The 25887-nt window shown below is 39.4% G+C and overlaps 1 protein-coding gene across 3 annotated transcripts in view; it reads right to left on the bottom strand.

The window, feature by feature from the left end:
- Positions 1 to 1273: 1273 nt before the first annotated feature.
- The window catches only part of GALNT1 (polypeptide N-acetylgalactosaminyltransferase 1), a 126198-nt gene continuing 101584 nt past the window's right edge, over positions 1274 to 25887 (bottom strand). For 2 of the 3 annotated variants that reach the window (XM_053206670.1, XM_053206669.1), the window contains 8 exons: positions 21556 to 21763; positions 17408 to 17578; positions 15075 to 15192; positions 13173 to 13353; positions 12161 to 12300; positions 7433 to 7531; positions 6616 to 6750; positions 1274 to 3501 (listed from right to left, as the gene is read on the bottom strand). In XM_053206670.1, coding sequence (XP_053062645.1) covers positions 3355 to 3501; positions 6616 to 6750; positions 7433 to 7531; positions 12161 to 12300; positions 13173 to 13353; positions 15075 to 15192; positions 17408 to 17578; positions 21556 to 21763 — 1199 coding nt within the window. In that variant the 3' untranslated portion in view covers positions 1274 to 3354. The remainder of the gene's footprint in view (positions 3502 to 6615; positions 6751 to 7432; positions 7532 to 12160; positions 12301 to 13172; positions 13354 to 15074; positions 15193 to 17407; positions 17579 to 21555; positions 21764 to 25887) is intronic. The other variant, XM_053206672.1, reaches the window with a different exon arrangement.

Here is a 25887-nt window from a genome sequence, read left to right as displayed (position 1 = left end):
AGTCACGAAGATATTGTTTTCTTCCAGAAGATTTATTGTTTTGTCCTTCACATTTAGGTCCTGTGATCCATGTTGAAAACATTGTGCATTGTGTGAAAGTATCAATATTCAGAAAGTTTCTCCATGGAGTTGCTTGTGTTTTTTTGTTGAAAAGCCAATGACCATATACATGTACGAGTCTGCTTCCCAATTCTCTTCTATCCACTGATCTATTAGTCCTGAACCCTAGTACCACTCTCTTAATTACTGTAATTTTAAAGCAAGTCATGAAATTGAGTAGTGTTAAGTCTTCCAACATTTGCCCCCTCCTTGAGGACTATCTTGGTTGTTCTGGGTCTGTTGGATTTCCATATATATCTGCAAATTTCTACAAGAAAGCCTCAGCAGAAGGATTGTTTTTTCACTGAAATTTGAATTGATTTCTGTAAATCAATTTGTGGGAAACAGATCTTGATATTATGCAGCCTTTCAATTCATGAACATATTTATTGCAGTGTTCTATATAGTTTCAGCAACATTTTGTAGTTTTCAGGATAGAAGTCTTACATATCTCTTGTTAACATTCTAGATATTTGACTTATTTGATGTGATCACAGATGGTAATTTTAAATTTTAATTTTTAATTGTTGCTATGTATAGTCAATACAGCAGAGTTTTGCCTCATTTCCTGCAAAATTATTAGTTTTTGGTAGATCAAGCAAATTCTTTATCTTCAGGAAGTCAGACAATGGGAGAAGTGTTGCATAATTGAAAACATCTCATTTTCCAGAGTAAAAAAATGGTTCATTCTTTGTATACCTCTGCTCACAGTTACCACCTAAGAAACCCTACCTTCTGATTTTCTTTCTCCTTAAAAGAACATGTAATTCTGAGTTCAGTTTACTCTTGGTGTGCTTCTTGAAAGATGGGGAGAGCACCAGATCTTTACAGAGGAACTTCTGTTTCTCAGCTAAATGTAGAATAGGGAAATGAGGACATGTCCTACATGCTGCCCTTCACTTATATTTTCAGGGTGCCAATCAGAACAGAAAGACATTAAAATGGATTGGGATTGGAAGAAGGTGAATAAATTTGAAGATTCAGATTATTCTTGTCACATTGGTGAATTCTTCACTGGTCAAATAATCCCCTCTTTTCATCCTTTGCTTTCTTTTTGATTCATTCTTTTCTTCCCAATTTGACTTAGAGTGATTAGCATACGGCCTGATCTACAAATAGCTGTAATGAATGGGGATCCATTTTAACTTCAAATAAAACCAATGTAAGGCACAACTATTCAGGAATATTTTATATTTTCAAAGTATTTACGAATTCTTTAATTAGAAAAATAAAGGCAACGGGATTATCTATCAGGTTCTAAAAGTACCCATGAATTAAATCACTCGCATCCCCCTCTTAAAAAACAAAACAAAACCTTGAATCACATTGCTATTTAAGCTTTCTTACAATAAGGAATAAGACCAAGCTATACTAGAGTACAAAAACCTGAAATTCTGAGCATGAAAATAATTTATTAGACATCTGGTTTATTCGAACATTAGGCCTACTGAAGACAGAATTAACAGAGCTCATGGAGTAGGAAAAACACACACACACACACACACACACACACACACACACATACACACAAACAAAACAAAAACAACCCATCCAGCACCTGCTTCACTGCAAATTTCCTGGGGACAAAATGTATGCATTCTGTACTACAGTCTCACTCTAAACCATCCATATGTGTTTGATGCTGATTAACCTGAATAGGAGATGAGAAACTTTCTATACACTCAACTTGGCAAGTAGCCATTAGTGATGCAACTTTCAGAAACATTCTTAGGCACAAGAACTAGCACTGCCTGCAGTGAGAGTCTTTGATAATCAAAGAAAAGAATATCACTAAATATATTCTTACAAATAAGAAAATACAAGCACTTTTGCCAATGGACTGCTTTACATATCAGGAAAGATGTCACAATGAGATCTTCTATGAAATTAAAACACTAATTGTTATACTCAACTTTTAATGGATTCTGAAGTTACACTGTGGTATTAAAAATTAGAGGAAAAACTGATTTAATCTAAATAGAATTTAGGGAAGAAATGCAGGACTAATATATAAGAGTAGCTGCACTTCTTTGGTTAACTCATTAAAAAAAAAGTCAAACATTTTCAAATTAAAAAAAAAAAAAGATCACCATTACAAGAATCTAATCTAAATATGCACCTGACAATAAAGCACATCTGAGTATGGAGTGAAAAAAGTTTTCCAAAAAATCATCAAATGGATCCTCTCCAAATACCCAAATAATCACTTCTGCAGGCCTTTTGTTGAGTGGAATCATAAAGAACTGAAGATTTATTGCTGTGAAAACAAATCTGTAGTACAGTAGTATGAATCTTGGGTATTAAGCATAATCAGCTGAATCAAGTTAAGAAGTTCAAACTCTAATAGGAAATTTTGTGTGTGTGAAAGTCAATAGCCAGTTGACCCAAGAGCAACTGAGAGATCTAACCTGTTCAGTGAGACCAGACATTGTTAAATCTTCATTCTTTGAAGGCAATTAAAAATTACAATTTAAACAGCCCATAAACCAAATAAAACAAAATTGAAGAAAGCAATTAAAACTACGTTCAAAGAGCCATTTTTTTTTTAGCTCAATTTCAGCACCCCAAGGAAAAAAAGCATCCATGACTATCACAGATGAAAACAAAATGTCACTGGAATCCGTTATTTTTCCCCACTGAGGTATAAAATCTATATAGAAATTTGATACTATACTATAACAAATTGTACTTCTCATAGTTCTGTTTTAATTTCCTTTAAACCCTGTTTAATATAGTTTTTTCTTAAACTGTAAAAATGTTGTTTTCATGATTCTGAAACTGGTTCCAGTTCTTTTTCACTTATTTTTCTATCAATATTTAATATACTGGTTACCAGTCCTAATCAGAAAAAAAATCTTAGAAATCTCTTCATTAGGACAGCACATTCAGTGAAAGTTACTGATGTGCAAGCAAACCATGAAAGGTGCAGCTCCCCGGAAAGCACGTTTGTTGACTGCTTCACTGCCTGAATATTCTTTACAATGATTCTTGATGAAAGACTCTTTCCATCGTGTAAACATCAGTGTGCGCAGTCTTGCTACTCTGTAGTTTCACGTCCTTGGACAAGAAGGCTGGTTCACAGCTAGTGAAAAGCGAGAGGAGTCTAAGTTTCAATGGCTGATAAACCTTACATCCCCACAGGAGGAAAGCACTTTTCCTTTTTTGCTACTTAAGAATGTGGCAGAAATGTATGCTGAGGTAGCCCAGTCAATCCTTATTTTTTTTTCTTCTTTTTCCTTTTTTGTAAATTTGGTCTCAGAATATTTCTGGAAGGGTGACGTTTCGAAGAAGCCACTGCTGGGACCGGCTTCCATTGCAGTCTCTTATGCTGGGCACCTGGCTGTCCTCTTCTGTGGCTTTATCCAGGCACTGATTACTGTTCACATGCTGCAGGGTTAATTTCTGCAAGAGACAGAAAATAAATCTTAACATGAACGTGACAGAAAAAAACTCAAACATCTCAGCCATCGTTTCTGACAAGTATTAAACTGCCCCGTAGAAAAGGTGTCTACGTTAAGACCACCTTAAGAGCTATGTGGGAGGGAGAAAGGCACGGGGGTGCAGTGGGCTACAATGAATTTAAACGAACATGACCACAATGCTAGCTACTCCCAATTCTGCACAAGCTCTAACACTGAGAAATTTCACTTTGTGTGCTTCAGCTTCCTTAAAAAAAAAAAAAAAAGAAAGAAAAAAAAAAAAGATCAGATTAGTGGTTCCTAATTTAGGATCCTCAACCTATTTTCAAAAGCTATTTCAAAATTGCTTCATTTCCCTGTGATAAGGCTGTTCAAATTAATTCTATGATTCCAAACCTCATGTCCTTAAAATTCAGGTCCTTTTGAAGACTCAAAATCTTAAGAGATCATCTTAAAGCAGCCATTAATAAATGGGTGACAGATGGTGCTATGTAACTTTCTATGTACTCATTTGTACTCCAGACTCAATACTGTCATGTTGATATTTAGAATAATTTCAAAATGTCAGGACAGAGTCATCAGAGTGATTAGCCTAGGTCAGTTTATGTGTCTGTTACTGCACGCTGGTCACCAGCATGGTCACACAGCCAACAGCTGTGTAGGAACGTGAGTTAACCATTATCCTGTAAATGTATACAACTGTAAGAAAGTGTGAAATATGTTTACTAACACATTTATCGGACTCTTACTCATCCCTCTAATGTAATTCTTTTATCTGGAACATTTCATTTTCGGGGACTGTCATCACTGTGTTCAAGAGAGGACCCAGTCAGCACTGACTACTCTCCACACAGGAGAGTAGTTTTTTTGTTTTTTTTAACGTTTATTCACCTTTGAGAGACAGAGATAGAGCATGAGCAGGGAAGGGGCAGAGAGAGGGAGACACAGAATCCCAAGCAGGCTCCAGGCTCTGAGCTATCAGCACAGAGCCCGACACGGGGCTCAAACCCACGAACTGTGAGATCATGACCTGAGCCGAAGTCAGACCCTCAACCAACTGAGCCACCCCGGCACCCCAGAAAAAGCTTAATTAAGGCAACTAGGTAAACAGGTGACAGATAACTAACTGTAACCTTTTAAGCAGAGAATAAAAGCTATAATTATCATTGCAGAGTCTAATTGCAACCTAGGAAAGGTAATTTGCTGGCTCCTGCCCCTAATCTCTAGTGTAACTAGGTCAAAATCTGCATTTCGAAAGGACAGAGCCATGCATCAAAGCAGAAGCGTCTGGTGTCATAAATGGAATGTGATATAGAATATAATAAGACTCTAAGATGTAAGAATATATAAATCTAATCAAAGACCTATGGTATTATGCAAAGAATCCTGGATCAAGAGTGCCAGGTCTGTCTGAGACCCGGTTCCATCATTTTACCTGCTCTGTGACCCTGGGGCAAGTTCCATTCTGGGCTTTAGTGTCTCTACGTGTATAAAACAAGGTCCTGGGTTTTATTTCTATGGTTCCTTTGGAGCCTTCGGTTTCCTGATTTTAGGTTTACATTATAAATCACTGACATGAATATCTTATTTTTCCAGATTGCTGTGGTTGAGACTGATGGAGGTAGGACACTGCCGACAGGCTGTTCCGGAGCTCCCCATGCAGTTGGCTCAAGCTGTGGGACCTGCATCGTAGCGTGACTCCTCCCTTTGCCCAATTCTGCTTTGTCCTTTTCACAGGCATTGATCCAAAGGGTGCTCCCTAATGAACACTGTGAACACTGAACTTTATCTTGTGAATACTGAACTAACTTTATCTGACAGAACCCAGCCTGCAAAACTAAAATTTTACCTCAGAGAAGACACCATGCAAAGGGCTCCAGAAGTTTTAAAACTATATTCACAACTGATTCTTTCTAAATACCTTAAACCTACTTTGGCTCCTTAAACTTCTAAGCACACATTTTACTTTTGGAACAACAGGTGTGGCAGATTGCGTAGATCATACACAGGCTACGAACATCCACTCCCACTTCCTGTCCCCATCACACCTTAGAGACTGGAAAACCAACGCCTGTTTAACCAGCCTCCCTTGCAGATGGTCACTATGGGATGAAGTTCTAGCCCATAAGACACAGCAGAGTCTGTGAAACGAAGTGTGAAAGTACGGGGTATGTTCCAGGAAGAGGAGAGTTGATGATTAAAGGAGACCACGGTTTGCATATGACCTGGTATAGGGAGAAAAGACAGCCAAAGTCTTAATTGCTAATAAAGTCATGATGCTAATAAAGAAGTTAAGAAAAAGACAGGAATGCTCCTGGCTTTGCAGCCAGGAGCTATTTCCATAGTGTCAGGCCAAGGCTAGAGCCACGGTTGGAGAACCAGAGGCAGGAGTGTCAGCCAGCCCCTCGCTTGCTGTTAATACATGTAACACATGATGGTATGTAGAAAGTAAGGTAGGAGCAAAAGTCTTTCCTAAGAGAAAAAAAGAAAATCAGTGCTTGTGCAGAAGAAAAAGAACCAGAGAAAGACCTACTGAAGATTCCAGTGCTGGTTCCAGAACTTAAAGCAAAAGCACAAGCAGGTTAGCCAGATGCAAAGTGCCGGAGTGAGGCTTACTGGGGGTGCTCTGAGTGATCTTTTCTGCACCCGTGTGTGAGGACAGCACACAGCGTGTGGTGACAGGAAGAGGTTCCAGAGGAAAGCAAAGGTAAAAAGCTTTGTTACATATGTCACAGAAAAATCATTATGAGCCAGAGAATTTAATTATTTAAAGCTCACCTTTTACCTAAGTGTTTAATTCACTAATTTAAACAGCCTACTCACGTCTCCATTTCCCCCACACTAGACGACTACAGAGCTTGAGGACATACACACAGAAGACTGGCTATAGTGGCAACAAGGACCCAAGAAATGGGGGGCAAGATTAATTATTGGGGAGATTAAAACATGTTTGTTTTTCCCACCTGTAGGTTTTTAGATGTAAGAACAATTTGATCCATCTTCAAACTTTACAAGAATTCATTCTTTTTGCCATAAAGAATTTTTTTAGCTTCAAAACACACATAATTTCATTCCTCTATGCAAGTGGAAAACTTACCACCGGGTCATACTCCCAAAGCTGGTTGCCTTTTAGGTGGTGGCATTTGAGCATTGTGACTGGGCCATTAAGTTTGGAGACATCCAAGCAAAGGTCATCTGTTCTAATTTCTTTGTTGGCAGTATAAGAGAAAACCTGAAAAACAAAAATGCACACATATAAGCTTTAACAATAAAAGAAACTAGCCAGTAATCTGGCAGAGAAAAAAAACAAGTATCTCAAGATATTTGATTTCTGAACTTTATTAACGTAGTATTAGGAGAATAAATGATTCTGAAAAAGCTACCACAAATTTTACATACAGGAAAGAAAAAATGACCGTGAGCTCTCTGTATACACTGAGTGTATTGTCAAGGGCTATCAAAAGCTGTTCGACTATAAAGGGCAAAATAAATCTCACGCAAAGCAATGTAAATACGGTTCTCACAAGGGGCCTTTTATAAATGTTTCATTTAAAAACAATCATTAGACTGAAGGCTCCCTTCTCCTAGAGGTTTTTAGAATTGTCTCTTCATAGGTAGGAAAATATTTCCTGAATGACATCATGAGATAAAAGATTCAAACAAATCCAAAAATTATTCCTTTTATTTCTAACATTTATTCATTTTTCAGAGACAGAGACAGAGCATGAGGGAGACAGGGGCAGAGAGAGAGGGAAACACAGAATCTGAAGCAGGCACCAGGCTCTGAGCCTGACACGGGGCTCAAACTCACAGACCATGAGAATATGGCCTGAGCTGAAGTCAGACGCTTAACCAACTGAACCATCCAGGTGCCCCCAAAATTATTCCTTTTAAAGCTTTACTAAAATACTCACCTGGTTACCTCCCATACCGTGACAGTTAAAAATTCCAACTTTTTCATTCTCTTTTCTAGCCATGTTATCTAGACACTGATTTGTTTCCACATTTCTTATCTATGGGACAGTGAATAAAGAAAATACAAGGTGTTAGATAAACAAGACATACATATAGATCCATATGGACATTAAAGTCAATCGAAACTCTCTACCATATACATATACACTGTGTAGACTGATGGCAGAATGCTCAGTGGCTTCAATACACTATCAATTCCTTCCAGTTTACTCACATTCCAAGTTCCGTCTTGATGACTGCCTTGGAAAGAGAAATAAGAGATGTCCTCTTGTTGGGTAAAATATTTGGTAAACATCAAGATGTCTAATGGCAACTGAGATTCTAAATTATCAGGGACCCTTAAAGACTTGACATAGGAAAAGAAGGGAGCTTTGCATCATTGGAGTAGATACTCCTGAACATAAATATGATCTTGATGTCCTCCTTAACCTAGCAGGAAAATAACTACTGATGGGATGGTTTGGGAATATGATACAGTACATCCCTATGAAAGTTGTTTTAGGATGTACCTAAATTGTTTGAGATTACACAGGGTATACAGTAGTCATGAGCTTTTAAAACACCGGGTTTGACAAGCAAATGTGGAAACCCCAACTTAGGGCCTGGCAGGGAGAAATGTGTGGAATGACAGCAAGACAGACAACTTCCTGTGTTGCTATCTGTGTTAATTAGCACTAATAGAACTTTCTGTAATGATGGAAATGTTCTATACTTGTGCCATCCAATATTACCATATGTGGCTAGCCTACCCTAGCCATATGTGGCTATTGAGTATGTTATTATATTTTTTTCTTTTACTTCTTGCTATTGAGCACATCCATTCCTGGGAAACAGGCAGGAACCTATAGCCCAGGTTTCTTAGTTTTTGCTATAGTCTCCTCTAGGATCTTGGCACTTCCACTGGGCAAAACAACACGGGCAGTTTAAGGACTTCTCGATTCCAATATAATGGAATCTGGATTCACTCTTTCCCTCACTGCAATAAGAGAAATATTGGTTGGATATGAGAAAGAGTATGGGTGTGAATGGTTAAGAGCACAAATTCTCAAGCCATACTGCCTATGTTCAAATCCTGTCTCTTCCATTTTGTGTTTAAACCATTTACTTATGCCTCAATTTACTTATGGTCAAGTGGGGATAATAGTACCTCTATCTCATAGTGTTGATATGAGGATAAAATGAGTTAATGTTTGTAAAGCACTCAGACCAAGACATAGAGTTGACATGGAGTTCATACTCACTAAATCTTAGGATCATTAGATCTGTCTGGGGAAGACACTGGTTAGTCCCTAAGACTGGCTAAACTGTGAAAGATCTGACTTACTTGTTATCTGTGGTTGTTGTTTAGTGTATTTATCTCCTGGATTAACAGGTCTGAAACTCATTTATTCAGTTTCAGGTCCTACAGGAGCCATGAAAGTCAGACTTAGTAAAAGGCAGAGACTCTAAATTCACACCTTCTCATTCCCCTTTCTACTCTAAAATTCTATGATCTCAGGCTTCTCTAGACCCTTTGAAGCATGACAAAAGATCCCTGAAAGGCTAAATTCCAGTTTCTAGCATAGGAAAGCTCAACCAGGTGGAGCTATGGTCCCAGCACGAGACCCCCAGCTGCACTGGGGTGGGTGCTTGAGAATGACCCCAGCACCAGAAGTCAGAGCTTTAATCTGCCTAGTGTGGCCTGATACTGAGGGCAAACAAGCTTAAGACCATCTGCTTAGTTAAAAAGACAGTGTGACAAGTAAGCCACAGTGGGTAAAATCTGTTCCTTTTACAGAAAGCCAGCTGGCAAGAAGCAGGTAAAGAACAAACTTGCCTTGGCAATCATCTACTGTGGGTTAGACAAGTGGCTCTTTGTAATATGCCTGGATTCTGGCCCAGCTAACAATGCCTAGGTGTTATCCAAAATTGGGTCAGTTCAAGGAAAAAAAAACCAACTCAGTCCCTCTATTCTGAAGGCAAGTTATAGGAACAGCTGCTATTCTGGACCAGAATGAGGCAACAGCAAAGGGAACAGGGTCACATTAATGAATCAAGAAACAGCCTACTCCTCACCTGTTTGAGGATGAATTTCTTAAATTACTACAGAGTTCACACATAGGGAGCTCAGGTCTCCCCTGAAGTAGCCTCAGTAACTACTAAGGACAAACGGTAGCCTGTACTCGTGCTGGCACGGGCTGAATGATTTCACTCCGACTCACCACCATCAGCACCGGGCTCCCCTCTGTGATATATCTGCTGCTGTGATATATTGTCCCATATCCTGCTCTTCTACGTTCATCTCGTCCTTATTCCCTAAGCCCCTAACACCACCAATACACTCTCTCCACTCTCAACTGATGATCTTGTGTTCAAAGAGGACATGGAAGAATCAGAGAACTTCCCACCACAGACTACCCGTCTCTACCCTCCAATCACGACTGACCTTGCATTTGTCCCCACTCCCTCCACTTCCTTCCTACTTCAGTGGACACCCTGCCTTCTCATCCTGCCCACCATGACCATCTATTACATCTAAACAACATCTATTACAGGTGACTGCCATTAGTACTCTTTTCTAACATCTTCACATTTTCTCTTTTGGTCAGTTGCATCAGCACAGTTCTGATTTAGCAAAAATAAACACAAAAAACCCTTTCTTTAGCTCCATATTCCCCTTCAGCCACTATTTCTCTGCTCTCTTTACCACAAAATTTCTTGCAAGACTTGCCCAGACTCATGATCTCCACTTCCTCTTCTTCCTTGAAGCCATCAAGGATTTTGTCCCTACCAACCTCCATGGGAACCCTGTTGACACAGTGAGATGGAGCCCACCAACAACTTCTCCCTTACCAGTCCAGTGGTCAGTTCTCTGTACTAGGCTTACTCAGCAGTCAACCACTTCCTCTTTGTTTTTAAGTTTATTTATTCATTTTGAAAGGGGGGAGGGGAAGAGAGAGAGAGAGAGGGAGAGAAGAATTCCAAGCAGACACCATGCTGTCAGTGCAGAGCCTGAGTTGGGGCTCGAACTCGCAAACTGTGAGATCATGACCTGAGCGGAAACCAAGAGTCGGACTCTCAATCGACTTAGCCACCCAGGTGCCCCAACCACTCCCTCCTTCTTTAAACACATCCTTCACATAGTCTCTGGGACACACACTCTTAGTTCTCCTATTTCAATGGTCACTCTTTCTCAATCTTTTTGGCTAATTCATTCTTGTTTCAAAATTTCTAAATTGTGGAGTTTTCTATTGCTTTGTTCTCAATCCTCCCCTCTTCTCAGTCTACACTCACTCCTACCACGGTGATCTCATACAGTTTTGTGGTTTTAAAAATTACCTATATATTGAAAACTCCTACCTTTAGATCTCCACCCCCAATCTCTCATCCAAACTACAGATGTGTAAATGCAAGTACCTACCCTGTATTTTTACCTGGATCCAATTTAACAGGTCCCAAACTACACTGCTGAATGCCTGCTGTTACCTTCTCCACAAGCCTTCCCATCTCATTGCCAACTTCCCTGCCCCAGTTTCTCAGGCTGAAATCTTACCATAGTCCTTCATTATGCCTTTCCTTTCACCCCAGCTCTACTCTTGTTCCCACAGACAATCTGACCTTCTCCCAGTGAAAGTTTGCTTGTCTCTCTCTGACTTCCCATCTCACTCAGAATAAAACCCAAAGTACTTACTGTGGCCTACCAGCTCCATGTGACTTGACCTTCAGTTTGTCTCGACCTCATCTTCTACTACCCTCCCAGTCCCCCTGTTCACTTCATTCCAGACAACTGTCCTCTCTGCTGTTTCTGGAACACGCCAAGTACACTCGTGTCTTAGGGCCTTTGTACCTGTTTTTCCCTGAGCCCAGAACACTCTTTCCCCAGGAATTCATATGGCTTGCTCATTCACTTCCTCTAAATCTCTGCTCAAAAATCAAAACTCTTATATGAGGGGCCTTTTTCAACTACCCAAACAGTACCGCTACTCAGGCCCACCAGCCATTCTCTTTCCCCTTTGCCCTTAGCACCACCTGCCATACTGTATACTTTAAAAACCTGGTTTCCTCCACAGATTGTAAGATTTGCAAGAGCAGAGACTTTATTCACTGCTATAATCCTTGTACATAAAATAGTGCCTATCACACGGTAGGTACTCAAATATTTATTGAATGAATGAAATGGCTGAAGAAGGGACAGCCTTCTATGGAGTCAGGGGTTACTTTTCCCAAATATCATGAGACTGAATCCTGGGATGGGGCCTCGCTGTGGCCCTGACCACACATATCATTTGCTGCTGTGACTTCTATTATATATGGTCTTTCAACTTTCTTTGTCCCTTCTTTACAATTTATCTTTACTTTGATGTTTGTTAAGCTTTGATTCAGGCTAATTAACACCAGGAGTATATGCTTTCAACTTCATGGGACATTTTGTTAAAGAAGTCTACTGAAGACACTAATATATTGAAATAAGAGTCCACCTCTGAAAGGTTAAGGGTGGAACATTCTTATTTTAATAACATGAAAAATTAATAAAATTTCAAGTTATGAGGTAGACTGTGTTAACAAGAACTGTCTCACACTTGAAGTTATTTAATTTTAATATGGAGGGATTCCCTTGTTGGATGTTTAAGCTCTATCGTTTTTGATAAATGAGAACACAACAACCACACAGAATATATATATTTTACCTCTCCCAAAGAGAAATAGTGACGTGGAATTTGGGAATCAGGATAAATATTCTCTAGGTACCAAGAGAAAGGTCTGCATTGTAGTTTGTGTCTTAGGCCAAGTCTTGATGATATATCTCCATAATCTACCTTTGTAACACCTGTTGAAAGAAATAATCGACTCTGAATTACTCATGTTCTATTAGGTAACATATTTCTATGTAAATAACGCATTTATTAACAAGCCAGGCAAATGGGAAAAGCAGTATCATTTTGGTGATATGACTACACAAGTGATATACCATGAATCCATTGTTCAAAATATAAAACAAGGAAATATACTTATGTGGTTTTTTTTTAAAGAAAAATTAGATTTTCATTGTGAGAATGAAATACAATGCTAGTAATATTACACACAAACATAAGTTATTATGGGATCAGAAAGCTTGAATATATATGTTTAGGCAAAAACAAGAATCAAGATCTATTTTGCCCAAGTATTAAGCAGTGCAACTGTTTCCAGTCAGGTTTCTCTCCCACAACTCACTGACCTGTGCAAGCTGACTGGCCAGTCTTATGGTAATTAGAAAAGGGGGCTGCAGTGGCAACATCAGGAAGATATAGAGCTTAGGGAACAACTATTCCCACAAAATTCTGAATAGCAGAGAAGTTCCTGGACAGAAGTCCCTAGAGGCATGCTACAGTGCTCTGCACTGGCCCCGAGAGACTCCAATCTTCATATAAAAGTTAAACAACACAATTAGGTTAAAAATAGATACAGAACACTGACGACACCTGGGCTAACAGTAACATGTGAGATACTGACCTGGATAACTCATTGTGTTACTATATTAGGCACTTTGCTAAGCACTCTGGCACTGGGTGTGATTTCATTTATTCCTTACGACAACCCCGTGAGGTTGGTGCTCTGCCCCTACTCAAGGCTTTTCTACCCCTTCTTATCTCTCAGATGCATTAAGATCAGGAATAAGAAAGTTATACTCTTGTATTTCTAATGCAAAATAATGCTAACCTGGAGAAATTATATAGAAGAAATTCTTGAACTCATCCATCCACACTTCTGCAAGTCGCCTGTTATTTTTATTGATAATCTGTCCTGTGCCTCCAGGAAATGTGTAAGGTGTGGCTTTCCGAAATACATGTCCGACATGTGAGCAGGTAACAATCTCCAAAGTTCCTCCACACTGCCAGATCTGAAAACAACAGAAAAGAAGACCACATAAGACCCTGATGTTTTTTTAAAAACTGTTCACATCTCTGGATGTTCACAGTTAAAACTTCACAGAATCATGGCTATACACCCTCACAGTGGAGCTCCTGCTATATGGTCACAAAGCCAGTGCTTCCTCAAAAGGATACTTTTCTGTAATTTTTGGTTCTGATCAAACCAGAGGTTGAAGGTTAAATTCAGAAAAGATATGTTAAAGGCTAAATGCAGAAAAGATATAAGGTCTAGAGTATTATTTTTTTAAGTTTATTTATTTCGAGAGAAAGCACATACACATGTGCGCGCACATGAGCAGGCGGCGGGGGACAGAGGGACAGAGGCGAAGCATCCCAAGCAGGGTCCACTCGGACTGCATGGAGCAGGACGCAGGGCTCCAACTCACGAATCATGAGATCCTGACCTGAGTTGAAATCAAGAGTTGGATGCTTAGCCGACTGAGCCACCCAGGTGCCCCCAGAGTAATGTTTTTCTAACTGCAGGCCAGGACTCATAAAATGATAGTAAGTTCAACTCTGAGGAATGGCAACCAGCACTCACTAACAAGGACGTATTGTTTCATGAAACTGGTTAGATTTTGTGTGTAGTATACACATGGCTCATGGTCAAAACACTTTTGACCATGCAATATGCTGCCAGAGTCCTATCTACTCCTCCTTCTCCAGACCTGTCACAGCCTGTACATTAAACCGACTAGAAACTGAAACTGGATCTCTCATGAATTATTCACTGGGACAATGAGCACGCTCTGTCATCTTCATGAGAATAAAAACAAAAGGGTAAAAGAAACATCAAGTTTGGGTTCACATTCTTAGTTTAATGAAATTATCCTTCTGCTCCTTTCAAAATACATTCTTCTGTAAGTCAAAAATCTGCTATTTACACTTAAAACAGATTTTGAGAAGTTCTGATTTTGTTAAATATTCAGTGTCTCTACTTTAAAGTTCTCCCAGGATCACAAAGTGATACAGCTGGATAGGATCTCCCAGATGATCTAGAGTCCAGACCTCTCCTTTTCTAGGGGAGCAAAGTGATCCACTCGAAACAAAATGAGCTAGCTGGCTTAGATTACAGGGCAGTTCAATGTGGTTTCCACTATACGCCAGGTGTCTCAAGTTAATCATTTTCAGAAATACACAATGTCACTTTAATGGGTTGATTTTAGTGAATGTGAAATGGTTAAGCGTTTTATATAAAGTTGACTGGGTTAAATTAGAGCAATTTCAGAACTCCTTTTTCTTTTTATTGAAAAATGTAAAGCCAGTAAAGTGACCAAGTTTTATATAAGAGAGAATAATTTTCACAACAGAAGGACAAAGCATATTACAGAAAGTAAAATTACGTTTTTGGCAGTCAAGTACCATAGTAGCATATAGAAACTACATATTGTTTTTTATTTTTAGAGCTTGAATTACCTCCTTGTAAGTAACAGAAATTCAAAACAACTAGGGGATCTTGTGTAAGTTTTATACTTTATTAAGATAACTGAATTATTTGCTTAAAATATAGTTTATAAAAGGAACCCTTAATAGTAACACCTAACTTTTTATGAAGTGAGGTTCTGGAGTCTGATGAAACTCAGAGTAAATTCAATTTTTATTTTTTATTTAGAGATACATAACATGAATAATTAACGCATACCTATATTTGAGGTTAAGTAAAAGATTATTTTTTGCAAAGGGAACTTACCCTAAAGGAAATCTCTAGGTTTTCTCCTCCCCAAATATCCATTCCAGCATCATATGTTCCAATCTCCTGGAAGTAATCTCTGTCTATTGAAAACAGGCCTCCTGCCATTGTAGGTGTTCTGAAATCCAATCATAACTCTATACGGTCAGTTGTAAGAATTTAAAATTTACAATCAATTTTTGTTTTTAAAAGTAGTTATATTAACGGTATACAATGACAGAATAAATGCTTATTCTCACACTCTTCAGAAACATTCATAGGCCCCTAAGGACTTTCCATGTTTTTATGATCTGCTATTTGGTCTTCAGGCAGACCTACACCCACTGTGCTGACCGGTGGACCTACTCTTGTCACAGCCTGTGCCCTGACAGCCTTCTCTGCCCAGTCCCAAGGCCACTCCTGTTTTTAGTACCTTTCCTGGTCCTCAAGTCCTGACTAAGCTTAGTCACCTGAAACTCCTTAAATTGAGGCTAGTTCTCATAATTCTCTCCATCTGACTGTGTATCTTCCCACAGTTCCCAGCAACTACACTGACTATATAATCAACTAGATTCATGTTAGTTAACTCTCACACATGAGGTTTTAAAGTGTGGTAAATATTGCAAAAGATATAGATTAAATAGGACAAAAACAATGAGACTCTTTTCCTACACCTAACAGAAACCTTTAAGGAAAGGAATGAAGTACACAATGAAATCTATACACTCCTAAGGGGACTGTCATCCTGATCAAGTATGGCACACTCTGTGCAGAAGAGGGGCCCAATTCATCAGCACGTGACCCAGGTATGCAGAGTGGGTGGAAATGACTGGAGTTCAGCAAAGAAATGATAATGAAGGAGGATTTAAATAAACAAATACCCATCAACCATTTGATTTCCGTGAAAGATGTGTATGAAGAAAAATGGACTTCAACTAGAAGAAAATAAGTTCCAGGGAAAAAGGAAACTATGGCCATCATATTTCATGATGAATTGTCGCCTGTGATTCCATGTCCTGAAATCTATGGATTCTAGGCTGTAAAGAGTGGCAGCATTTACCTTTCCAGTAGAAACAGTCGTTTCCACATAAAAGTTAGAATATACTTTGATTTTAGAAGAGAAAAAGAATGAGAAAAGCCTACTATCTTAGGAGGCAGAGGAAACAGGCCAACACCCACAGAGTTACCATTTAGTACCCAGGTTTCTTGCCCTGGGTTTTGAGCTATCTCTGCATTTCCTGGAATTGTATGCTCAATCTTCTGTTTGCACATGTGTATTTTCCCCCTATTAGAGAAGACTCACAGCTTTTATCAGACTTTTCAAAGAAGCCTACTGTCTACAAAATGTTTCAGAACCCCTGATTTAGATGGTGATTTCTTGAAGTGTCAGCAAAAGAGTGGAAAAGTACCTTTGCTAGAAAAAGACTCTGGCAGGGCAGGAGACAAAGCACAGAATTAATGAAATTCTCCTCAGCTTGGCCAAAACAGGACTTGAGTTCAAGGGAAAGCAGGCCTGAGAAGGCCGGGAAGGGAGAAAGCTAAGGCGTGGTTGGTTCTGAAGGGGCTCTCAACCACTACAGAAGCAGCAGGCTGGTGCTGCTGGACAAATCCCAGGATGGCTCCCAGAGCTCAAGGTCTCAATTTCAAGGTTCTGAACAGCATAAAGATTCTTATCCCTTTCTGAAAAAAAATCTACAGATGACCAAATATAAAACAAACGAAAAATCAGAATGTGTCCATGGAAATCCTTTTTTATACTTCTGTCAAGTCTAGTTATTTTTATATCTGAAACAAGCTTTTCTAACCTTATCAAGTCAGTAACTATCATCTGAATGGTACAAGTTGGAATTTACAATCTTATTTTTTGGTGCAACGACCCACTTTTAGGTAATATTTTCACATACCAACACTTACAATTAATTAAGGGACAGTTTAATTTAAAGCTAAATATTATTATCCTTAACAATTGAATCTAAGCATAAATCTGACAGATTTACAAAATGTTGTTCATACAGGAATGAAAAAACATATGCATGTTACCATCACTTTTCAGGTGCACTATTTATATAGATTTATATAAATGAAAAAATCTATATATGTAGGCTTATATAAAGAAAAATTCCCAATTTGTTAAATGATCAGAGTAAAAAGCCCTCTTTAAAATACTAATACACGTGAAAGATGGCTCTTAACTACATATATGGTATACACCTCGTGTATGTATGGTATACATTATATGAAGTATGTGCCTCATGTTTCTCAAAATACACTTAAAATCCTTTTGACAGGATTCCCAAAGCTTCGCTATCCCCCATTGATAACACTTTAGGGAAAATGTTTGACAAATCAATTACCTGACAGGAAGAGTCCGATCACCTTTCCTTCTGTCCATTTCTCTTTGGGGAACAGGATACCATCGAAAATTGAGCTTCCAGTTGAAGCCACCATAGGTCATATCAGAGCCTGCCATGTACTCAAAAGTATCATCGCTGATCACATCAATGATAGGACATACCACTGTTTTCCTAAAATCATAAAAGCAAACAAAAAAATCTTCACAACTTTCCTTTTTGAGGCTCAGTATAACAACTATAATTATATGCTAAGTGTGTTTAAAATAAAAATACATTCTATAATGTTAAAAGCAATGATAAAAAAATTTCCTGCTATATCCTACTAAGTTAGCATAATCATTTATCACACTCACTTGTAGCCATTGATAACCTTTCATCCCTTTTTAATTCATACTTTTACATAACTGCCACATATAAAAACAATCCAGGGGCACAAGGGTGGCTCAGTCAGTTAAGCATCTGACTCTTGATCTCAGCTCAGGTCATGATCTCACAGTTTGTGGGATTGAGCCCCTCATCAGGCTCTGTGCTGACAGTGAAGAGCCTACTTGGGATTCTCTCTTTACCTCTCCCCCTCTCTCTCTCTCTGCTCCTCCACTGCTCCCTTCTCTCTCTCAAAACAAATAAACTTAAAAAAACAAAATTCCAAATATTTCCAGTTTTCAAAAATAACACTTTTAATGACTACATAATCATTTTAAAATGATTACTCTTAAAATGAAAACTCTTGGATATGTGTGTTCCTTACAGTTTTTTTGTTATTCAGTTACTAAGTGAACATGTTCATATAACCAGTATTTTGCTTTTGCTTTAGGAGTAAACTTCCAGTTTTGTATTTCTTCATACAGTCTGATCACAGATATTTAAATTTTTTTCTATTGGTTTTGTGAGTTTTTATGAATCTGAAAAAACTTCCACATGACCACAGCTCTTTCCTAGGAAAGGGTGCACTGCTCACAGCCTTTGGCAGCCACATTCTAGAGTATGTAACATCCTCAGCATCCCCATCTTTCCTGTCTTATTTAAGAAATCATTCCCAGTCCAAAATTATAAAGGTATTCTCCTATGCTGTCTTCAAAGAGAATTATATTTTTACTTTTCATATTTAAGTCTTTAATCTTCATGGAATTGATTTTGGCATGATAAACAGTAAGTATCCAACTTCATTTATTTTCCTCATGGATAACCAGTTATTCCAACACTATCTGATGGTCTTTTTTCCTTCTGCTGTACTTACCAATGCCTCCTCTGTCATAAGTCAAGTTGTTGTGTAAACATGGGATGGTTTCTAGACATTACTGTTTCACGAATTTGTTTGTGAACTTCTGCATCAATGTCACTGCCAGGGGCACCTGGGTGGCTCGGGTGGGTGTCCGACTTCAGTTCAGGTCATGATCTTGCTTCGTGAGTTTGAGCCCCACATCAGGCTCTGTGCTGACAGCTCAGAGCCTGAAGCCTGTTTCAGATTCTGTGTCTCCCTCTCTCTCCGCCCCTCCCCTGCTCGCACTCTGTCTCTCTCTCTGTCTCAACAATAAATAAACATTTAAAAGATTTAAAACAAATATGTCACTGCCACAATTAATATAACCTCAAAATAAGTCTTGATGTCTGGTAAAGCCAGCCCTGTTGATACTTCATCTTCTTCAAGAATATCTCACCTATTTTTTTAAAGTATGCATTTCTACATAAATGTAGAATCAGCTAGTTCCTCCAAGAAAATTCTGTTGAGATTACAACTGGAAGTGCACTGAATTTCTAGATCAGTGTGGGGAGAACTGATATTTTTACCTTTCTATCCATGACTATTATCCTTCTCTCCACTTATTTTCCAGTAAATTTTAAATGTTCTATTTTAGGCATATTTTGTTAAAGATATTCCTAATTATAGCTTATTATTTCCTCTGCTATTATAGAAAGGATCTTTTCTTTTTTTCTTTTTACAATTTATTTTCTAACTATTCCTTGCTGGTGTGGAGAAGGCTTTTCTATGGAGATCTTATATTTGACAACACTGCTAAACTGTTATCATCTCTGTTTTGTGTAAGATTTTGTTTTCCATTAAGAACACATCATCTGCAATTGACAGCACTTGTTTTTTTTCCGTTTCCAATCTGTACACCCTTCTTATATTATTCAAAACCTAAGGCTTCTATTAATACTGAGTGACAGTAGTTAATTCAGGGCATCATAAGGATGTTCTGTATATTTTTTAAAAATTTTTCAACTTTTCTCCATTAATCTGATGTTTGTTAGCTAAGGCTTTTTTTTTTTTTTTTTTTAGGCCATCCTTTCTCAGATTAGTAAATTTCCACTCTGTAATAGTTCACTAAGTACTTTTAATCATAAGTGATGTTCATTTTAATCATAAATGAACACGTTTTTCTGTATCTACTGAAGAGATCAGATTTTTAATGATAGGGTTTTAATCATAGTTTTAGAAATGTTAATGATGGTGTATTATGTGAACTGATTTTGTAATATTAAACTAAACCAATTAGTCATGATATGTTCTTTTACATGTTTTTCATATAAAAATAAAAATATATGCTATAGTTATTTTTTTTACTCCTAGTAGACTCAGTTTTCTGGTATTTTGAGAATTTTGGGTTAGTGTTCATGAGTGGATTTGGATAATTTTCCACATACTTCCCTACTGTCTTTCATGTTAGAGTTCTACTACTCTCACAAAGAGTTCTCTCCTTTTCTATATACTCTGTTTACAAATTGTTTCCCCACCGCCACCCCACAACAAGGTTGAAACAGGCAAGTGTTCTTGGGTGCGGTGGGGTTTCTCTTTCTCACTCACACGGGGGCACAAGATCTTAGCTTTACACCGGTGTTTGCTCTTCATCTTCCCACCTCAGGCAGGGCCTAGGCCCGGTCTCCTATCTTCCTGTCGTCTGTCTATCTAAAGGCAGAGACGCTCTGTGTCCTCTGAGTTTGGCAGGAATTCTCCAAGTGAGAGCTGGCTTTAGTGTTTGGACCACTCTCTTGCCTCACTTTTGAGATCTGCAAAACTTCTGACTTCAGTGCCCGCTCAGTGATGCATTTAGAAATGTGTTTTATAACCTATCCAGCATTCAAACTCTTTCAGATGGAAATGTTACTCAGGACACCTAAGCCACCACACAGCCCCAACTAGAAGTTGTGACCGCCATTTCAGTCAACGCCTCTTTAGTTTGTCAGCTCCTCACCCTGCTTTCTCTCCCTGGGGCCAGGCTCTTGCTTATGTGTGCTCTTTACACAAGCCAGTATTTCCCAAGTCAGTCATCTCCTCAAAGACAACAATTCACAGAGATATTCTCTTCCTTCTTCGGGCAGTGTTCTCCTCCCTAAAGCTGCTGTACCTTCTCGCTGTCCCAGCGCTGGTTTTTCCCTATTTATTCATCTCTGAAAGGGTGAGATGTAGGCTCAGCATTTGCTAACAAACAGAACAGATGCAGTGGCTTGTGCCGTGCTTCACTTAACTTGTACTGAGTTCCCCTTCCTAAAGTCAAACCTTTATGTGGAGCTGGCCCAGGCTTAAACTGCAAAGGCAAGAAGAAATTCAACTAATCTGAGTCTAGCAGACTGAAGTTAGCTTCCCTCCTGGTATACAAGAACTGTGCCAGGGACCGGCAGTAGGTCACTCTGAAAAATGTGTGCATTGCTCTCACTGCTCTTCCTGCATCCTCAGAGATTATAGCACTTTTCCATATACAATTAAGCACCTTGGGCTACGATGCTGATCTCCCCACCCCCCTCCTACTTCCTGCTGTGCTACAGGCTGAGTGCTGTAGTCTCAGTAAGGAAGTGGAGAAGGAGAGGTGACCTGCCTGCTTCAGTTTAGCCTTAGGCAGCAGGGGCGATCAAGGGTTTTATCCTACCTCTCCTGAGTTCACAGCCTTCTGTTCTGCTCCCTATTAATAAATAGAGCATGAGGTGCACATCTGAACAACCTGCTTCCTGATGCAGCCTCATCAACAAGACTGCAAACATTTCTTCACGGTCGCCTTCACTTTTAGTTTAGAGTGTTCTTCACAGGTATTTTAAAGCAAACTTTAGAGGAAATTATTTTTACATTTATTTAAATATACAGAATTCTGCAGCTTACCATACTGTTTAAGACAAACACACTGAAAACAAGTTTATAGACTCTGGAAAATTACCTGTCATGTTTGATCCTGGCTAAGAGAGGCTCCAACCATCCCACTGTACATTCACAGTGAGCATCTAAGAAGGTGATCACCTGGCCTTTAGACACAGCAGCTCCTTTTAATCTAGCTCTGATCAATCCAGAACGTTGTTCCATTCGAATTACATGAACTGGTACTTTTAATTTTTTCACATAACTCTCTAGAGGTCTTTTCAGAAAGTCTGAAAAATTAACAAAACAAAACATCACATGAAAAGACCAACCCGGTGCTACCCAGATGTAAAGCAATTCTGATGTGCAGTATTTCCCCCCCCCCCCCCAACACTTTCAGGGAGGCCCCCTGACTCACAAACCCATTTCACAGCAGGGAGGCTTTTTCTTTCCTAAGAGCTCACCCTAGAGCTGCCCTACCTTCCTGCATGAAGACTTAGGAGAGAGCCTTTGGGTGCAGGCTCAGTCAAAGACAGGCAGGTCACCACGGTTCCCTAATACCTCTCTTGGCTCAATTCTTCTTTCTCCAACCATGCTTAAGTCTCAGGAACAGAAAGAAAGTAGTTCAAGAGCATTAAATCCAGACCTCAATAGAGAGAAGGAACAGCATACGTCACAGCTGTTAGAATTCAGGCAATTGTGGGATGTCGTCAAAGGCAGAAACCAACCGTCTTACTGATTACTACAGTCTCTGACTATGGTTCTTGTATTGGGAAGCATGGAGTGAGGTCAAGCTCAGAAGAGAAATGCTATACTATAACTGCAAGACCAGAATTCCTTAGCCGACAAGTAGGTCTAAGTAACAAAGGTCTTAAGGGGGAATCACAAATGAAGGAAAAGGAGAAATCAGAAAGGATGAGGAAGTGGCTACATGAAACCAGCAACTATCCTGGAGTGTTCAAATAGAGGCTGTGCCCCTAAGCCAAGGAAGTCCTGCCTCCAAAATACATAACACTTTAAAAAGCAGAAAAGTCTCAGCTTCCTCAAAGCAAAGAGAAATAATTTTTTCAGATCAGGTTAGTTCATGGAATTTATGCCAGAGAAGCTATTGATGGTGGTTTGGTCAAATGTCTTTCCAACATTCCAACGACAGGATAGGTATGAGGATAATCTTTTTAGGGAAGGAAAATCCTGAGACAGAACTCCTGGGACTCGGAGGACTAGTTCTGTCCCACAGGACTCTAGTAAGGGGTAGGTCCCAGAGATCAGAGTGTATGCATTAAGGGGCTCTTAAAAGAGTAAACATGGGCATCCAAAGGGCTTCCTATGCCACACAAAGGGAAAGAAAAACAGGGATGACATGGTTCTCGCCTGTCTGAACTAGAACGACTCAAAAATGAAATAATCAGGGACATGAAAATTATGAAAGAGAAAGGCCTATCTATCCCACTATGGAATACTGATTCCATTTCTGCTCATATAGTTCCTAAAGTATCTGGGCTAAAAACAGTATCTGTAAAATACTGGGAGTAGAACTCGTACTGAGTCACCACTGTGATTTTATGAAGCAAATCTTAGGGTCAAAAAAATAGAACTCCATTCTGAATAACAAGGTGAGGACAGTACCAATCCGGGGAAGAGGAAGATTCTGCAATAGCAGCTATCATTTTGTGTCTGTTTAGCATAGTGCCAGGCTCTTCGCACCAATTTAATACCATTTAATCCTTAAAACAGTAACCCTATGAGAATGTCATTACCCGTAACTTAGACACAAAAATTCAAGGCTCAGAATATAAAATGAACCAATCAAAGTGACACAGCTTGTTGAGGGTTGGAGCCAAGATTCAAATCCAGGTCTGCCTGACTTCAAAGCCCATTTTCTCATCCACAACAAGAAATCCCAGAAGGGAACTACAGAGAGAACAACTCAGGACAGTACGATCACCTGAGCTAACACAAATTTAAATTACTTTATGTCGAGAGTTTGATGGACTCCCATGTGTTAGGGTGTGGGATATATTCTAGGGCTTCAACCAATTGAGGCTGGGTGTGTCATACGCAAGATGTCTCCCGATAAGCTTACCCAGAAATATCAGACAGCTTAAAGTCTTCTTAAGAATCAAAGCAATCTAATTCCCAAGTCCCACGTCTCTGAAAGCTAAAATACTCTGTCCTGTCTATAAATAAAATGAAAAATGCATGATTCTCTGGTCTGGCAGCTCAAAAAAGTTGCTATTCCACAAATTTTCTTGGCATCTTTGTGGCCTTCATGCAATAAGGCTAAGAAATAGGTGTCCTCCTAACAGATGATATAGAATTAGGGACCCAGGGCTGGGCGGGGGATTAGAAACTACTTATTCAAGCCTAATTCTACAAAAAATGAAGACACAGAGGGTTAAGTGATTATGGGTCGAAGCCTCCATGTCATCTAAAAATAAATGAGAATCTTGTTTATTAGAATATCTTTATAGCTATTAGCCTATAAATGGGCTCCTAGGCATCTCTCCATCAGGGGGCATGAGGCTGCCAGAGAGTGTTTCAGGGGAAGTTTCACTGCTTCCAGCAACATCGAAGAAATCTTAGGCAGAACTCTACAGAGCAATAGAAAGAACAAGGAATTTAGAGTCTAGTAAATCTGACTCCTAACCCCTACTAAATAAGAACCTCTGCTTCCTTTTGTGTAAAATGAGAAAAGCAACAGTCATCTCAGATTAGGAACATGGTATCAGTTCTAGGTCTTAAGATAACCTTCTGAGATGACAATTACATAACTTTTGACGTGAATTAAAGACTCATCCTGACTCTGCCTTCATGACAGACCCTGTAAGCAGTGAAGTTATGAGACATGACGTACGTAGCAGTTAAGAGGTCAAGCGTTAGGTTTATGCTAAGCCTCATCAGTAAAACAGGGATAATTATAGCACCTGCTTCATACGCAATAAATGGGGCTACCGACAACTCAGCAGGTTAACTGCGCAATTGGGTATCCTGAGGCCATAAGCAAACCATGCATGCTACACGACCCAATTAGAAGTCCGCACAGACAAGAAGTAAGGGTGAGGATTAATTGGTAGATTATTCTTTCATTCACTCATTAAATTCTGGACTGTTTATGTAATAAGTGCTGTGGGCACTGAGAACAGGGAGGTGAGCACACAGCCCTGATGGAGTGTACAGTCTGGCAGGGGAGATGGTCGTTAAGCAAATGGAGAAATAGTTAAAACTGATGACAGCCGTGGAGGAGTGCAGTGTTCCCAAACATGTTAGGAGGGACACAACCTGGTCTCCGGAGTTCAAGGAAGGCCTCTCTAAATATACCGTGATTCTGAGTAAACATCTGAGCTGAGCTGTGGGGATGGGGTGGGCAGGGAGTGGTTTGGGAAGTGAGTAGAGATGCAGGCAGAGGCCGGGGCATACAGGCCTCAGAGGAACAGTTTTAGTCAGAAGTGCCAGGATCACAGCCATGTGTTTAAAAGCTCACCATGCATACAGCGTGGAGAACGGACGGGAAGGGCAAGGGCGTCTGAGGGGAGACGGGACCAGCTAGTCTGTGTCAATAGTGCAGGTGAGGAGTGAGGGTGCCTTGGATGTGTCTCATGAATAGAAAAGGCAGACTTACAGAGTTACATAAAAACAGAGTTTGCTCTAGTTCCTGGGCCTAACAGTTACCACCTAAAAAAGAGAACCAAAGAAAATTACCCTAGATAATTCTCAATCTGGATAGAAGGACTACAAACAACGATAACCACAAAAACACAATACCTAGTGGTTCCCAAATATCAGAAATGGCGAGCTACACACCTGAGGCTTTCCAGGCAGGAAGATACGGGACAACCAGCCCATGACCCAGGGCTCTGGGACAGTACTCAGGGACCCTGCATGGTGACTAAGAGCCCCGGGTGGAGCAGTGAGGTAGACCTCTGCCCATGTTTTCTCTTACAGGTTTATACAGGCTGGGTGACTAAGAAGGGCCTACATGAGGAATGGAAAATATAGTTGGTATATGTGACTTTGTCACTTTAGATTTGTGGGCACATGTGTCTTTGATTAAACCACTTCCTACAAAAACGTACTACTCACACAGCCCTCTCAGGCACTCAACAGAATATTACAGAATACAAAGGAGGAAATGGAAAAATAATTCATTTCATCTGAGGAAAAAGGTCTCTCCTTGAGTTTAATTTAGCAAATATCAACATGTAAGTAAAACAAATGTAAGTCACCTGCAGAATCGATGTTCATATATATACTGCTGCTGAAATGAACTTAAGCTTATTTTCTTAAAGGATTAATTAACTCCTGGCAAACAATTATCCACATGAGGATTTACACTTCTATTGTCAACAGTAACTATTTAAGTGTGGTATTCTTAATTTCCAACAGCTCACATGTTGACATTAATTACATTACATAT

Source organism: Acinonyx jubatus, chromosome D3 (assembly GCF_027475565.1).
Source record: "Acinonyx jubatus isolate Ajub_Pintada_27869175 chromosome D3, VMU_Ajub_asm_v1.0, whole genome shotgun sequence".
In the NCBI taxonomy this organism is placed as follows: Eukaryota; Metazoa; Chordata; class Mammalia; order Carnivora; family Felidae; genus Acinonyx; species Acinonyx jubatus.
The sequence above is the reverse complement of the archived record's forward strand: the minus strand, read 5'-3'. Positions and strand labels throughout refer to the sequence as shown.